Consider the following 14,909-nt stretch of genomic DNA (forward strand, 5'->3'; position numbering starts at 1 on the left):
TCCAACCTTTCTTTTCCAAGGGGGAAGTGGAGCAGATTTCCATGATGAAGCCCAAAGGGCAGACAGAGCACGATGAAGGCATGTTGGAATATTTGGAAGACATAATCGGATCTGCACGACTGAAAGAGCCAATCCAAACTCTGTGCCGCAGAGTAGAGATCCTGAATGAGCAGAGAGGGGAAAAGGTGAGGCTCAGGAGCTCTGGTGGGATTCCAAATAATATCTAAGGGAATTTTTATGGGATTTTAACTCAAAACTCAGAGGGAGGCAGAGCACGAGGGGATGCACACACAGCTGCATGAGGAGAAGGAAAAACACAGCACAGGATTAGTTGTGGAGATCTACTCAGAACTTGCTTTTGTGACATTTCATTGATGTATTGAGTTCTAAAAGTACTAAATGAGTCCTAAATAATATCAAAGCTCTTTTCACTTGTTGTGTCCTTAGTAAATCCTGTGGCAGGCTTGGTTTAAAGGCTGGGAAGGAGAACAAGATGTGTAGTTGTAGAAATTAATTTAAATGAGGTCAGTCAGAAGGTTGACATAGAGAAAATAATATCTCTGTTATTTCAGAAAGCTTCTTGTGCTCAGTTCCCTTGCAGAGTTCATTCCTGATCACCTTCTCTCCAGAGCACATGTGTCCTACAAAGGGTTGGGTGGTTCTTCCTCATGGTTTGCTGTAGTCCTGGCTCTGACTCAGCTCTGGTTCTGTTTTTCTAGTTAAATCGAGTTAAAATTGTGGAAAAAGAAAAAGATGCCTTGGAAGAGGACAAGAATAAAGCCATTGAGTTTCTTTGTTTGGAAAACCAGATATTTAAAGAGAAGAATCACATCTATCAGTACTACATGTAAGTCATTTTCTAAAGCTTTGGGGTGGCTTTGGTGTGGTTGAGCTGGTGGTAAACTGCTTCAGTGTCTCTAATTAGTGATATTTGCATTACTTAATATTCTAGTTTAGTATTTTATGTAATCACATTGTCACACTAAGATTGGAACTAGATATTCCTTAGGATCGTCAGCTTCATGGAAAAAAGTGAAGTTTGGGGTTTTGTTGCTGTTTTTTCCTAGCCATGACCTAAAGAAACGAATAAAAGACCTGGAAGTGCAGAAAGAAAAAGTCAATGAAGAAACAAAAATTATTAATGAGAAAAGCAGTAAACTTGCAGAGGACACAAAAACCAAGACTAAAGCTTTGAAAGAACTTGAAAAGTAAGTTCTTTAGGGATGTTTCCTGAGCTGAGAGTGCTGTATTGTATGTGTTTTCCTATCAAATGATGAGCAGTCACTAAGCATTCCCTGGAATGGGTTAAATGATCTTTCGCACAACAATAAAGTCTCATTGGTTTGATTTGGATCTGCAAGTAACTTCTCTTGCAGAGAAATCTGGGTAACAGTCATAATTCCAATAAGGAAATGTCTGATATTTTTAATGGAGTTTAAATTAGATTTTTTTCTTATATTGACTGGACAAAAAATTGTTGGTTGTTTCAGGGTATTAGATGTGCAACCTTAATGCTTAGGGACATGGATTTAGGTATTTTTCTCTGGTTTCCTAATGAATTATTTTGGCATAAATTGTGTTTCCCTAAAATTGCTTTCTCTGGGTGCAGATCCTCAATCCAACTGCAATATTGACCTGCTCATCCTCTTGAGATCATAGTGAGTTCATGGTGAGAGATGAGAATTATCAACTCTAGCAAAGAGAAAACTGAAAATTTCTGAAAATGTTTTTAATATTGCTCTGATAGTTGATTTTTTTTCTGATGAAACATCACTTTCCCAGGGAAAATAATATGAATATAGTAGATATTGGATGTTGTTATTCATGAAAACTGAGTAAATATGGCCTTAAATTCTGCATCTTTACTTACTAAGCCAAACTCCACTATTTTATACTGTATGAAATGGATATTTTTTCTTCTTTTTCCTTCAGGAAATTCAATAAAATAACAAAGCTCATAGAGGAAAAGAAAGAAGTATTTAGTCAGTTGGATTTGCAGGATGTGAAAGTAAGAGAAAATCTAAAACACACCAAAAGCAAGGCTAAAAAACTGGAGAAGCAGCTCCAAAAGGACAAGGAGAAGGTAGTGTGAGCCACAACTTGAGTAGCTGGAGAGGTGTAATGGGTTGTGAGAACATCTTTTTGCACTTGGGAGGAAAGAGCGGAGGACCAATTGCACTTTGTGCAAGAAAGAAATTGGAAAAAGAAGTTGTAGGTTTTTTTAATCAGATATTTTAAGTCATTTAAAGCAGCCAAAGCCTTAGTTTGCAAATATCTTACTGCAGCAATGCATTACCTCCCTTAATTGAGTTAATTGAATGGATCTACAGTGTCCAGTTGGTTGTTGTATCTGAGATGACTCTTTGGGTCAAGAGTGGCCTCATCCAAGTGGGTATGTAAGAACTGAGTTGGTTTCAGTGCGAGAGGAAGTTATAAGTCTTCTCCTGATATAGGTAGAGGAGCTGAAGAATGTCCCTTCCACCCACACAAATGCTGTTGCTGAAGCCACAGCCAAGAGGGAAGTGCTGGAAAAGGCCAAGGAGAAAGAAGAAGGAAAACTCAAGGATGTTTTGGCCAGTCTTCAGGAAGAGACAAAGGGAATTCAAGAGGAAAAAGAGGTTTGAAGTGTTCTGACTTAGTGCACTTGCTGTATTACCATTACACTTCTGAAGGAAACAATCATGAGCACTTAGAAAATGCCATTTTATATGGCAGTTGCACTGTTAAATCTGTTGGTTCAGTGGAGCCTAACTGGAAAATTCAGTTTGAATTTATAAGCAGAGATAAATCTTTCTTGTCTGCTCTTCATAGTGATCAAATGTCATCAAGTATATAATTCATATATGTGTATTAAATATTATCATTCATATAGCCTAATAAATACATAATTCATACATGTGTATTAAATATAATCCTACCTGAATACACTTCCAGTTCCTGCCCCCAAACCATTTAAGCCAGTATGTTGCTTAAATAAATAAGGCTATTTTGAAATGGGATGTTCCAAGCCTTTCCCACAGCCTTTGAATGAACAGACAACTACTCTAAGCCCTGACCATTGTTGTTGATGCTGTTCAGTCACTAAACACATGAAGATGGACATTTTTCCTGTAAATTTGGGGAATTATTTTCTGTCCTTGAAAACTTGGATTCTCCATTTGAGCTGTAATGTAGCTCAGGGTGTAAGGCTCCTCCCAGCTTTTAGTTGAGCAAGCAATACAAAGCTTGTATGGAAATGATCTATTATGAATCCCTGAACTTCTTTATAATTAAAAAAAATGCCTTATTTAATTGTCCCCCCAGAATATGTTAATAAATGAAGAGATAGTGATTCTTCTAGAGGACATAACTGTCTTGTGCTGACAGGAGAGCTGTAATTAACATCCTATTTTCTCTTCTCCGTTCCTGCAGTGTGGCTGATGTAACAAACCCCACAGCTGCCTGGTCTGAGCTGTAACCTTGTGTGTTTCTGCAGGGCAAAGAGAAAGAGCTGATGGAGTTCAGTAAGGAAGTGACTGATGCTCGTTCCAAGAGGGATATAGCCCAGTCGGAGCTGGAGATCTACCTCAGCCGCTACAACACTGCTGTGGCTCAGCTCAACGAGGGCAAAGAGGCTCTGCTGAGCACCTCAGAGACTCTGAAGGAAAGGAAAGCTGCAATCAAAGATATATCTGTAAAACTGCCCCAGGCTGAACAGCAGCTGAAGGAGGTGAGACTTGGCTTTCCTGTTTAATTGCTGTGAGTTCCAGTACACAAACCAAAGTCCAGCTCTGCTTTTTAGCAATGATCATGGTGAAAACAAACTAAAGAACACCCAAGAAAACAACATTTAAAAACTATATTCTAACAGTCAGTTAACTGTGAAGTATTTAGTTCAAACTTACTTTAGGTTAAGCCAATGTTAACATTAAGCACTGAACTTACATCCTACATATCCCTGCAAGGGAATCAGGTTAAATATCATGGTGAGACATGGTAAAATAAACCCATGGGAACGTTTCTGAGCCTTCCTTAGGCACTGGCACAGGTTGCCCAGAGAGATTGTGGACTCCCCATCCCTGGAAGTGTTCAGGCCAGGTTGGATGGGGCTTGGAGCAACCTGGGCTAGTGGAAAGGGTCCCTGACCATGGCACAGGGTGGAACTCGATGGGCTTGAAGCGTCTTCCAAGCCAAACCATTCTGGGATTCTTTGTATTTCATTTCTTGTTCCTCTAATTCCCCAAAGAAAAGCAATGATGTGTCAAAGACTCTCTGAATACAGGAGTGCAATGTCTTTCTTTAACCTCCAGAAAGAGAATGCACTGGAGAAACTGAAGAGAGAAGAGTCGGGTGTCAAGGGTGTGGTGCGAGACCTGCGCTACAAAGTAGAAGAAGCCAGAAGTTCTTTATCACAAAGTCGTAGTCGAGGAAAAGTGCTTGAGGCTCTGCTCCAGCAGAAGAGATCTGGGAATATCCCTGGCCTGTATGGAAGACTGGTAAGTTTTAGGAGACTCTTATACTCTTAGTCTTAAGCTTTAGAGGAACAGAGTGGCATTTCTATGACTGAGCACACATGGAATGCCTCATAGAGCCTCACTTCTCTGGTGTCAGGAATCTGGAGAGCAGAGCTGCAAATCCTGTGGATTTCCTGTAAATTAAAAAACTTACCAGTTCTTTCCAAGCAGTGTTGCTTTAAAGCTCTGAAAATTTGGGGCTGAGGTAGAGTCCTCCATTCCTGTTGCACATCAGTGTAAATGTAAAAGTGCCATTGTATTGTGCAGTGCTTTCCCACCTGCTCATCCAGGGAGCTTTCAATCTGCGCATCAGAAAAATCAGTTTGTTCGGTGGATGTGTATTTCACAGAACACGTGCATGGATGTATTTAAAAAAGATTAAATCCAAACAGCAGCCACAGATGCCAAGTTAGTCAATTCCACCTTCTCTATCTTCAGGGAGACTTGGGAGCCATCAGTGACAAGTACGACGTGGCCATTTCCTCGTCCTGTGGATCTCTGGACCACATTGTTGTAGACACCATTGACACTGCTCAGGCATGTGTGAACTTCCTGAGGGCAAGTGGAATTGGAGCTGCCGCATTTATAGCCCTGGACAAGGTGAGTCCCAGCACTTGGGCAACCAAATTGTTTCACTGTCTATTGCAGTTCAATTGCATTTGCTTTAAAGCTTAACATACCACAGAATAATGGAATGACAATGTTTATCCTAGAGAATCTCTGACTCAGTTATTTCCTTTGGGGATGTAGATGAGTCACTGGGAAAAGAAGATGGAAAAGATCCAAACTCCTGACAACGTCCCTCGGCTGTTTGACCTGGTGCAGGTGAAGGACCAGGAGGTCCGTCGGGCTTTCTACTTCGCCCTAAAGGACACTCTGGTGGCTAAGGACTTGGACGAAGCTACCAGAGTGGCATTCCAAAAGGATAAAAGATGGAGAGTGGTCACTCTGAAAGGAGAACTCATTGAGATGTCAGGTACTGTAGCACAGACTTGCAGTTCTGTTTGAAGCACTTTGTAGCCCAGCAAGCTTCCTGACCTCCTGTCATCTGTTTTTCTGCAGGAACCATGACTGGTGGTGGGGCGAAAGTCATGAAGGGCAGAATGGGATCCTCAGTTGTGATGGATATCTCAGAAGAAGAGGTTAGTACATGATCTTAATGAAAAGTGGAATTTCATTAGAGTTCCTTGTGGTTTGGCAGTTTATACACACATGTGCTATGGCCTTTTAAAGCATGGAATCACAGTCCAGTTTGGGTTGGGAGGGAACTCAAAGCTTATCTTATTCCACCCCTACCACGAGCACAGACACCTTCCACCAGCCGAGGTTGCTCCAAGCCCTATCCAACCTGGTCTGGAACACTTCCAGGGATGGGGCAGCCACAGCTGCTCTGGGCAACCTGTGCCAGTGCCTCATCACCCTCACAGCCAAGACTTTCTCACTAATATCCCATCTAAGCCTCCTCTCCATCCACATGAGGCCATTCCCCCTGTCTCATCACTCCAATCTGGGCAGGGACCAATCTGTGATATGAGATGCATTAACAATGGTTTATAAAGCCAAAATTCCCAATGTTAGCATAGTTTATATTGCTCCTAAGTGCATTTGCTCACAGCATAGCTATGATATGCCATTAATTAATGTTTAGTCTCCTAGTGCTGCCTTTGGTAGCTTTGAAACTGCTTGAAGGTAGGGATGAGAACATGGAAGATGTGGATCATAAGGAACCATTACCTGCAGAGCAGTGCACACACCTCAGCAGTGAGAAAAGACAGGTTGGGCCTTCACTTACGTCCATGCAAGGGTTGTCAAGGAGTGTCAGAACTTTCCTTCCAGTTTGTATTTCAATAATATTTTGACATATCAGTTTGCTTTTATCCTTTGCATTCTTTTAGGTTTTAATCTGCAGTTGCTCCTCTTGTGTTTCATTGTTAGAGTTGATGCTCTCAGCACTCAGGTCCATGTTCTCTCCAGCCACAGCAAATTGTCACATACTCCACTTCCCCCTTGTGATTTAAGAGCTCTCAGACTGTGGAGCACACGAATGAGGCTTTGCCCTGGTTTGTAGTGGTGACTCGAGGTAAATGATCACCTCCTCTTGTGCAGATCAGAAAGATGGAATCCAAGTTGCAGCAGGATTCCAAGAAAGCTCTGCAGTGTGAAGAAGACAAGTTACAACTTGAAGACGACATAAGGAGACTGGAGCATGACATTAGGGAGATGAGAAATACCTCTGAGAAGTACACAGCAAGTATCAAGGTGAGTCCTAAGCCATATCTGACCTCTGCTGGGACATGTCCTCTCTGTGTGCAGGGACAGCCCCTCAGTGCTGTCAAGGAGCTCTTAAAGCACAAGATTCTAACCCAGCTGTGCTCTCTGCAGAGTTTTTCTGAACAAGAAGTTTATCTAAAAGGACAAGTCAAGGAACTCGAAGCTAACGTCGTTGCTGTTACTCCAGACAAAGCCGAACAGAAGAAGCTGGAGAAAATCCTCGATGACTATAAAAAAGGTACATTTTGTGGAGAGGAAGTTAGAGGGAAAAGTTGCAGTTGTGTTTTACTAATGGAGAAAGGAATGGGTTTGGCTTTGTGCTCCAGTACATTGTCTTTGGGCCCTCATTTCTTCTGAGGGGGATGAAAGGTGTTTCTAGAGATTAGAGAGTAAAACCTCTTATTTTCCAGTTTCTCAAGTTCATGTTTCAGTCAAGCTAAAGCAAGCATTAATTTTAGCATTTTGTTTCTTTGGTTAGATTTTTGGGGCTGTTACACACAGATTCATACAGAAACTTAGTTTAATTAGAGGTAAGAATTGTTAATGAGGAGATAATGATTTAAAGTTAAATGAAAGCTTTTGCTGTGCTCTGACTAGACTCTTTTGACAAAAATAAATCCCCTGTGTTCTGCTGTGGGCACACAGGCTTGTTGTGCAGTTAGATTCAGCAGGTGTGGCAAGTGCACAGTAACACCAACTGAATGTTTAGTCTCGGTCCCAGTTAGCAGCCAGTTCTTAAAATATAACCTTTGAGCATCTTCCCATTCAAAAAAATGCAAAGAATGGCTTTGAATAGTGCACAAGAAGCTATCTCATGTATAAAGGTACTCTGTATACATGAGCTGAAATGGTCAGTGGTTTACACCAGAGAAGCATTGCTGGTGGGACAGTGTCAGAAAGAAGTGGGTCAGCTTTGGGGGTTTTGTGCCAAAAACTCATCATTTTCCCAGTATAAAGAAACATCTTCACTTCTCAGTGTAGCGATAAAGCAGAGCTTACGTCTTAAATCACTTAGATGAAATCTTGGTGTGTGGCAGCAGCTCCTGGTGCCACAGCATTGGTCCATGAGGTGACACAGTGACCTCAGCTCCCTTTTGTCCTTGCCAGAGCACGACCGCTTGGCCGCGATTGCTGCTCAGATGGAGAAGGAGGTGAAGCGACTGCACAACCTCATCGTGGACACCAACAGTCGCAGACTGAAGGAACAGCAGGACAGAGTTGATGAGATTGACAAAGAAATAGATGAATATTCCTCAGCCATCACCAAAGCCCAGGTGGCAGCCAAGACTGCAGAGAGGTACAGCACACAGGGATGGAGGCTTTAGGCTCTCACTACACCGAGGTGTCTCATGGTGTTTGTGTCTAGGAGGTAAAGGGAAATGCACTTTTATAGGTTCTGATAAAGTCATAGACTCACAGTATGTTAAGGGGTTGGAATGGAGCTTAGAGATCATCTAGTCACAATCCACTGCCCTGGGCAGGGACACCTCCCACCAGAACAGGTTGCTCAAGGCTTCATCCAACCTGACTCTGAACACTGCCAGGGTTGGGGCAGCCACGGCCTCCCTGGACAACTTGTGCCAGTGCATCACCCTCACAGGAAAAAACTTCTTTCTGATATCTAATCTAGATTTCCTCTGTCACTTGAGTTCCTAACAAAGTCACATTTATTCAGGATCTCTCTGGCACTAAACTGCCACATTTCAGGATAAAGATCCAACGTAGCACTGGATTGCCATGCACTGGGGCAGGTCAAACTTGAAAGGTTTGATTTCATTATGAGGCACATCAGGAACTAAAATGTGATCTATTTTGATGTTAGCTTACCAATCCATAATGAATACTTAGAACAAATGTCCAAACTGTTTCTGAAATAAGAAATGAAGTCATTTCATGAGGGCTGACTGCTTTGTGGTTAAGGAAGACAACTTTGTTTTCCTTGGATACCTTAGGAGTGTGGAGTTCCTGCCTGAACAAGCACTTCCTCCTTGGCTGTCAGTAAATTGAGTTTGTAGATTACTTTATGTCACATTTGCCCTTGTGTGAGGTGCACAAACATCTCTGTGCCTGTGCAGAAACCTGAAGAAATCCCAGGAGGCTCTTCAGCACACAGAGAAGGAGGTGGAAGATAATGAGAAGGAAATGAAAGCCTTGACAGCAGAGCTGACTGCCCTAGAGGACAAAGCCACAGAGGTGATGAATGACTGCAAGCAGGCAGAAGTAAGTGATGACTTCTATCCTCATATCCCAGTTATATCCTCATTGTATCCCTGTTAGATCCTATTCTCATGGCTATGTTGTTGTACAGCTGCACAGTGACATTCCAAGGAATGGCAATGGTGGATTTTTATTCTTTATACTTACCTGAAGATATATCTTGACCCTACTTGCTGAAAGAAAGAACTTAAACCAGGTTTTCCCCACATAAAATTATTGGGGTTAACACTTGCTTAAAAATAGATTTTTTTTTCCAGTTATGGAACTTTAGTTTCCCACTAAATTTCTGTGCATGAGATAGTGAAAACAACCAGAATGGCTCTGAAATTCTTCCAAATAAAGCTGTTTTTGAGACACTCTTTGTCTAAAACGTCTTTTTAGCCAAAGCCATGTGAGTGTAGGACCTTTTTGATCCAGATCCGGAAAGAAAATATAACTGCAGCATATTTCAGTCATTCCAGAATTGAGGGATCAGGTTATAAATCCAAGAATGTGCATTTGTGAATAAATACAGTGAACACAAACCCAGGAAAGGGCTAACATTTTTGTAGGTAACTGATGAATGCATTTTTGTGGTCATTTCCATCCAGGAGGCATTGCCAGCAGTGCAGGAGGAGCAGAAGAGTTTACTGCAGGAGATTGAGGCTATTAAAGAAGATGAACACTCACTGCAGAGTGAAGCTCTGAGCATCAAACTGAAAATTGAACAGATTGACAATCACATTTCTACACACAAGTCAAAGGTTAAATACTGGCAGAAAGAGGTAAGGAAATGGTTTAGTTCCTAAAACTTGAATCATGGAATGGGTTGGAACTTAGAGCTCATCTCGTTTTATGGGCAGGGACACCTTCCACTAGAGCAGGTTGCTCCAAGCCCTGTCCAGCCTGGCCTTGGACACTCCCAGGGATGGGGCAAGGCTGCAACAACATCTCAGAGGATAAATACATTAACATCTTATTAGAAAAGAGATAATTTGGGAGAAAATTCCCATGCAGCTCATGGTTTATTGGTGTTTGTGCAGGAACAGGATAATGGCATAAGATGATGCTTATTGTCTTTTTCACACCCTGTTTTAAAGGGAATTAAGAGAAGAACGTGTGAATGTTTGGAGATTGGAAACTTCACTCCGTACAGAAACACTTAGTTTCTAAACATGTTCCTGTGATAACTAATGGGATTTGTAAAGCTTTCTAGTAATTCTGCATTCCAGATCTCCAGATTAGCCCTGCACGCCATAGACGACAAACCCCCTGAGGAACTGCCAGTCCTGAGTGAGGAAGAGCTGGAGGCTCTCAAGGACCCAGATGTGATCACCAAGAGGATTGCTCTGCTGGAGGCACAGCAGCACACGATGAAACCCAACCTGGGAGCCATCGCTGAGTTCAGGAAGCAGGTAAGGCTGGGGAAGGGCCAGGTGGGAGGAGGGGGCATGGTACTGCTCCCTCCTTAGGTGATGGAGGAAAACAGCCCAGCAAAAGGGGATCCTGTTCCTCTTCCTTTTGGAAACTGCAGTGGAACCCTATTAACAGCTGAATGTTTCTCAGCTTTCATCCTTAGCCAAGGGTGAAAGTTGTTTTCAGGAGCTTCCGTAGGCCTTTTGTGTTCCATACCATCAGTGTCAGGTGCAACTTCCTTGATGATCTTGAAGGTCTTTTCCAACCTGAATGATTCTGTGATTCTCCTGTGAGTGTTTATTTAGAGTCAAGTCTTCCAGTGGAGACACCAAGACAATACTGGGAGTATTTTCTCCTCACTTCAATCATATTGAACTAGTCAACAGATGAAATATTATTTAACATGGGTTTTCCTTCAATAGAAGAGATGAGACAAGAGAGAGAAAAACCCCAAATTATCAGGGCTGTTAGCTGTGCTGGGGAAAAGGGGTTTAAAATGGAAACTGAGGAGGAAGTGCTCTGACTGCACTTGTGTTGTGTTTACCTGCAGGAAGAGCTGTACCTGAAACATGTGGCTGAGCTGGACAACATCACCAGTGAGAGAGACAACTTCAGACAAGCCTTTGAAAATGTCAGGAAACAAAGGCTGAACGAATTCATGGCAGGATTTAATGTCATCACAAATAAGCTGAAGGAGAACTACCAGATGCTCACCTTGGGAGGGGATGCTGAGCTGGAGCTTGTGGACAGTCTGGATCCCTTCTCTGAGGGAATCATGTTTAGGTTTGTCAAAATACTTCGGATTCTATTCATTCTTGATTGTCATAACCTTTTTTTCAACCTGTTTTAAAGTTAGTTTTCATTGATCATCAGCAAACCAAGACAGGCTCAGTATTGGCAAGGACAGAAACCACAACTTGTAGCTCTGAGATCCATTTCTCCTGGAGAAATCAGGAGCTAACAGCAGTTGGAAAGCTTCTAACTCATTTCCCAGCGCTGCTAAATTCCCAAATCCCTTCATTCTGCCTAGGGAACCATGGCAGTCACCTTGTGTTCTGTCATAAATATTCCTAGGAGTATATTAATGACTTAAGGGTTGAATAGCACTAATTACTGGCAGTGTGAAGTGTTACAGCTGAAGCTCCAACAAGGTGACCTCAGGCTGACATAAATAACCCACAAACTCTTGGTTCCAGCGTGAGGCCTCCCAAGAAAAGCTGGAAGAAGATCTTCAACTTGTCAGGAGGAGAGAAGACCCTGAGCTCCTTAGCCCTGGTGTTTGCCCTTCATCACTACAAGCCAACTCCTCTGTACTTCATGGACGAGATCGACGCAGCACTTGACTTCAAAAACGTCTCCATTGTGGCATTTTACATCTATGTAAGTATGGAATGGGAACAGCTGCAACATCGTTTGTCTAAGATACTTCACTGTCCACCAGAACAGACCGAGTGGCAACAGTTATGGCCAGAGTTAAGATCTGGAATGAGAGTTTTAAGTGGAAGCAAATTTCATAGTATGTTGAGGGGTTAGAATGGAGCTTAGAGATCATCCAGCCCCAACCCTCTGCCCTGGGCAGGGACACCTCCCACCAGAACAGGTTGCTCAAGGCTTCATCCAACCTGGCTGTGAACACTGCCAGGGTTGGGGCAGCCACAGCCTCCCTGGGCAACCTGTGCCAGTGTCTCACCACCCTCACAGGGAAAACTTCTTCCTGATATCTAACCTAAATTTCCCTCTTTCAGTTTCTCCCCATTCCTCCTTGTCCTGTCACTGCAGCTCCTAACCAAGAGTTATGGGGAGGCATTTGTGCTGAGGACTAACACAAACTTTCTTCTGTTTCAGGAACAAACAAAAAATGCCCAATTCATCGTCATCTCCCTGCGAAACAACATGTTTGAGATTGCAGACAGGTTAATTGGGATTTACAAGACCCAGAACACCAGCAAAAGTGTAGCCACCAACCCCAAAACCATCTCTGCCAAGGGCCTGGCAGAACTCGCTGCTCTTGATCGTGCCACAGACGCAAAATAAGGTGGAACCAACTTCCCTCCCCATTGGTGCTCTTTGGTTTTGTCTCATCTATTTTTGTATTGGAGATTTTGGGGTTTACTTTTGTAAATTTGGATCAAATTTTGTAAAAGTTTTATCTTGTTAATAGAAACCAACCAAAATAAAGTCCCTTTTTTAATTAGAGAGTGTCATGGAACAATTGAGGGGGGCAAAGATAACATTCAGCCCATGCTGGGGAAACAGGAGGATCCTAGAACCACCAACCTGTCAGGCTCCCATCAGCATGGAACAGATCCTCCTGGAGGCTGTGCCAAGGCCCATAGAGGACAGAGCGGGCACTGGGGACACCCAGCACAGTGTCACCAAGGTCCAGTCCTACCTGACCAACCCAGTGGCCTACAGTGCAGTGAGACATCAGAGGACAAGGGAAGAGCTATGGATATGGATGACTTCTCTGGCCTTTGACAGGATCACCCATGGGAGAGAGCTGGGTTTGAGGAGTGGAAGGACTTGGGTGAGAGGCTCAACACACCTTGGCCATGTGCACTCAGAACCCCCTTGTGCTGGGCTGATCCCCAGCAGCAGGTGAGGGGGAGATTGTGCCCCTCTGCCCAGGTGAGACCCACTGCAGTGCAGCCTGCAGTCCTGGGCCCCCAGGAAGGACTTGGACCTGTTGGAGTGAATCCAGAGGAGGCCATGGAGATCCTCCAAGGGCTGGAGCACCTCTGCCATGGAGGCAGCTCACTGCTCTCTCTCCTCTTCCTCCTGTGATGGGACAGGGAAGGTCTGCAGGAAGAAATGGAGGAGCTAGCCAGTCCCAGTGTAAGAACAGGCTTTATTGGTATGCAAATTTATGCAAACATATAATGCATTGTAAGTAATAAATGTTTCAGTCAGTGGTATAAAGGTGTTTTATAAATTCCTGTAGTGTAGAAAATTAGAACTGTATTAGAAAAATGTTAGTTTTTAAAAGGAAAATAAAAGAGAGAAGGTGAGTGGGAAATGGCAGTGGACATCCAACCCTAGGATTTGAGGCTGAAGTGCCAAGTGCAGCCTCCACGCAGAGCTCCACACAAAGCAAATTGCCAGTTTTAGTGGGAAATGGCTATGACAGCACAGTCACAGTACACACCTGAACAGCACTTCCAAACCTGACCAGTGGGATGGATGGGATTTGCCTTTGGAACCCTAAAAGATGACAGAACACTCAGGAACACATTCCAGGAAGTGTTCCCCCAGGTCCAGAGCCCTGCAGTGTGGCTGGTTCCTGCTGCAACTCACCAGGACAATCCACCCCATGAGCTGTACATGGGCTGGATCAATACAGCAATATTGGGATTGGGGTCTTAGGCTTAAGGAATGTATCAGCATCATAGCTCTGAGCATGCCATGCAGTCTGGCAGCACTTGGCAGAGCCTCAGCAGTGTCTGTTGGCAGCCAGAGGCAAGGTTTGGGTTAAAATCCCAACAGTTGAAGTGAAGCCTCAGCTTTCCATCCTTACTTAACTATTGCTTAAAAACAAACAGCAGCCAACTAGTAGTTTTAAGTCAAATACAGTTCACTGTACAAATGGTGAACACTCATTAATGTTTTTATCAAATCCCCAGTGAACTGCAGCACTTGGAGCTCTCCTGGAAAAGGCTAAAACATGCTCAGTTCAGCCTGGAGCAGCTCCCAAGCAGCCAGTGGTGTCAGTGAGCACCTGAAGGCAGAGTGAAAACTCCATCCTGTTCCCTGTATTTCCAGGTTAAACTCTCTGGTGTTTGTGCTGAGAAGCTGAATGTAAATTTGCACTTCCTGCAGTGCATCTGTTTTCACTACAGGTAAACGATTCAGGAAGAAGTCAGAGCTCACTCCCCAGTGCTCCCTAGAGCACAGAGAACCATTTGAAAGGCACAGAGTTATTACACACGGGCTAAAAAAGAAATTACAGCAAAGAAGAAAAGGCTGAAATTGTGTCCACCTGAACCCAATGCTGAAACCCAAGGCCATGAATCCAGGCCTTAAAGACCACAGGTGGATCAGTTAAAACACAGCCAGGAAAACACCACAAGGGAGTTTGATGTGCTCTAGTGACTGAGCAGTTTGCTGCTCACAGGTTTTGGTAACCCTTTTGTGGTTTGATTACTAAAACAACCTAAAAAATGTTATTAAAAAATACAGATAAATCTACTAAGAAATTTGATAGGAATTTTTAGAGCTGAGACTCCAGATAAGCAACTGCTCATGCAGCTCCTGTTTCCCAGTTTGAACAAACACCTCCAGACCCACCACGTGTGCAAATCTTCAGTTAACTAAGAGTTAGCTCAGAGGAAATCCATACAATGCAGGAAAGGGAAGAACATGGAAGCAGCAAGGAAAAGTGTAGAACTCGAATGCAACTTCTAAGTAGAAAACAGAACTAATCCTGGATTCCTTCACTAGGCCTTAATTGTTGAAGTAGTCAAAAGGAACAATTCTCCTGCAAAACCCCATCAGTGAGGTGAATGTGTGGCATAGCCTTCCCACTGCCTTCTGCCA

The 14,909-nt window shown here is 43.3% G+C and overlaps 2 protein-coding genes across 2 annotated transcripts in view; one reads left to right on the forward strand and one right to left on the reverse strand.

Annotated features, from left to right (window-relative positions):
• Window positions 1-12,410, forward strand: part of SMC4 (structural maintenance of chromosomes 4) — a 27,605-nt gene extending 15,195 nt beyond the window's left edge. Inside the window, exons 5-23 of the mRNA XM_009069212.1 lie at window positions 21-185; window positions 720-847; window positions 1,068-1,208; window positions 1,933-2,083; window positions 2,454-2,618; window positions 3,476-3,709; window positions 4,290-4,475; window positions 4,932-5,093; window positions 5,244-5,469; window positions 5,556-5,635; window positions 6,600-6,752; window positions 6,876-7,002; window positions 7,872-8,061; window positions 8,840-8,984; window positions 9,572-9,745; window positions 10,193-10,375; window positions 10,927-11,159; window positions 11,573-11,756; window positions 12,222-12,410. Of these exons, the coding sequence (XP_009067460.1) occupies window positions 21-185; window positions 720-847; window positions 1,068-1,208; window positions 1,933-2,083; window positions 2,454-2,618; window positions 3,476-3,709; window positions 4,290-4,475; window positions 4,932-5,093; window positions 5,244-5,469; window positions 5,556-5,635; window positions 6,600-6,752; window positions 6,876-7,002; window positions 7,872-8,061; window positions 8,840-8,984; window positions 9,572-9,745; window positions 10,193-10,375; window positions 10,927-11,159; window positions 11,573-11,756; window positions 12,222-12,410 (3,216 nt within the window). The remainder of the gene's footprint in view (window positions 1-20; window positions 186-719; window positions 848-1,067; window positions 1,209-1,932; window positions 2,084-2,453; window positions 2,619-3,475; window positions 3,710-4,289; window positions 4,476-4,931; window positions 5,094-5,243; window positions 5,470-5,555; window positions 5,636-6,599; window positions 6,753-6,875; window positions 7,003-7,871; window positions 8,062-8,839; window positions 8,985-9,571; window positions 9,746-10,192; window positions 10,376-10,926; window positions 11,160-11,572; window positions 11,757-12,221) is intronic.
• Window positions 12,411-14,030: 1,620 nt separating this feature from the next.
• Window positions 14,031-14,909, reverse strand: part of TRIM59 (tripartite motif containing 59) — a 2,013-nt gene continuing 1,134 nt past the window's right edge. Inside the window, exon 2 of the mRNA XM_009069213.1 lies at window positions 14,031-14,256. Coding sequence (XP_009067461.1) covers window positions 14,031-14,256 — 226 coding nt within the window. The remainder of the gene's footprint in view (window positions 14,257-14,909) is intronic.

This window comes from Acanthisitta chloris, unplaced genomic scaffold (genome assembly GCF_000695815.1).
Source record: "Acanthisitta chloris isolate BGI_N310 unplaced genomic scaffold, ASM69581v1 scaffold16982, whole genome shotgun sequence".
Lineage (NCBI taxonomy): Eukaryota > Metazoa > Chordata > Aves > Passeriformes > Acanthisittidae > Acanthisitta > Acanthisitta chloris.